Source organism: Vigna unguiculata, chromosome 5, assembly GCF_037176805.1.
Source record: "Vigna unguiculata cultivar grain cowpea cultivar isolate G323 ecotype 2 chromosome 5, ASM3717680v1, whole genome shotgun sequence".
Taxonomy (NCBI): Eukaryota; Viridiplantae; Streptophyta; class Magnoliopsida; order Fabales; family Fabaceae; genus Vigna; species Vigna unguiculata.
In genome coordinates, this window is record NC_140796.1 from 38,190,862 (window position 1) to 38,192,312 (window position 1,451).

Genomic DNA, 1,451 nt, shown 5'->3' on the forward strand with positions numbered 1-1,451 from the left:
TTATTGTTTCTTCTTTCATTTTGCTCTTTAAGTGTTGTTATTGCCGTGTGTCTTTAAGTTTGAATTCAACTCTCTTCTTCAAAAAGCTTTCGTAAACAACTTCACCATATTCATAACTCTAAAAGAAAACAAGTTAATCCTTCATCAGTTAATAAAAAGCATTTCGTACCCATCACGACCACTATGAATATCTAGTGATGCCATTCGGGCTTTGCAACGCCCCCTCCACTTTTCAAGCAACGATGAATGAGTTACTCCGTCCTTACTTGCGCTACTTCGTCGTCATTTTGTTTGATGATATCCTTATTTTCAGCAAGACTTTTGAGGAACACATTCGTCATCTTCAGTTGGTTTTTTGTTTACTCCAACAAGGCCAATTTTTTCTCAAATATTCAAAATGTGTTTTTGGACAATCAAAAATCGAATACTTAGGTCATATTATCTTCGGTGCAAGAGTGGAGCCGGTTCCTTCCAAAATTGATGCCATGCTTGCATGGCCCACACCATCTTCTTTGAAGTCCCTACGTGGATTTCTAAGCCTAACGGGGTTTTATCATCGTTTCATTAAGGATTATGCTAAACTTGCTTTTCCTTTGACTTCTTTACTTCGTAGCGACTGCTTCTAGTGGAGTTCCGATCCACAGGTGGCCTTTGAGGCTCTTAAACGTGCTATGACTAGAGTTTTTGTCCTGACCCTCCCAGATTTCTCCTCTCCATTTTTTGTTGAAGCAGATGCCTCTGGTTTTGGCATGGGTGTTGTTTTGTCTCAACATAACCACCCTATCGCTTATTTCAGCAAACAATTTTGTCCCAAGCTTCTACGTTCCTCCACTTATATTCAGGAACATCACGCCATCACCACTATAGTCAAGCGTTAGCGCCAATACCTTTTGGGTCACCCTTTTTTCATCCTCACTGACCATGCAGTTTAAAGGATTTGATGAACCAAGTTATCCAAACCCCGGAGCAATATGTCTATTTCGCTAAACTTCTCAGAAATGACTACATAATTAAATACAAGGCCAGAAAGCACAACCTTGTTGCTTATGCTCTTTCATGTATTCACAATCCTGATATGGCTTCCGCCCATTGGATCCTCTTTATTCCACAATTCCAATTCCTCGATGATCTGAAGAAGGAATTGGCCACTTTGGAGGAATTTAACACCTTGTGCCAACAAATATCTATGTCCTTAGATTCTTACTAGGATTACAAGATTGTAATAGTTTAATACTTCACAAAGGACGTATTTTGGGTACCAAAAAGTTGCTCCTTCATTCCCCCTCCTCTTGACTGAGTTCCACGCGTCTCCCCTCGGTAGTCATATGGGTGTCACAAAAACTCTTAGCCGTCTGTCCGCAAATTTTATTTGGCCAGGAATGAGAAAGGATGTTCAACATTTCATTTATAAATGTTCTAGATGCTTACAAACCAAATATATTGCTCATAAA

General features: G+C 39.6%; 1 protein-coding gene across 1 annotated transcript; it reads left to right on the forward strand.

Moving 5' to 3' along the window:
* Nucleotides 1–242: 242 nt before the first annotated feature.
* LOC146886403 (uncharacterized) lies at nucleotides 243–878 on the forward strand. The gene is made up of 2 exons (XM_085673426.1): nucleotides 243–350; nucleotides 627–878. Exons 1-2 carry the CDS (start codon nucleotides 243–245, stop codon nucleotides 876–878), a joined length of 360 nt encoding a protein of 119 aa, XP_085529552.1.
* Nucleotides 879–1,451: the final 573 nt, after the last annotated feature.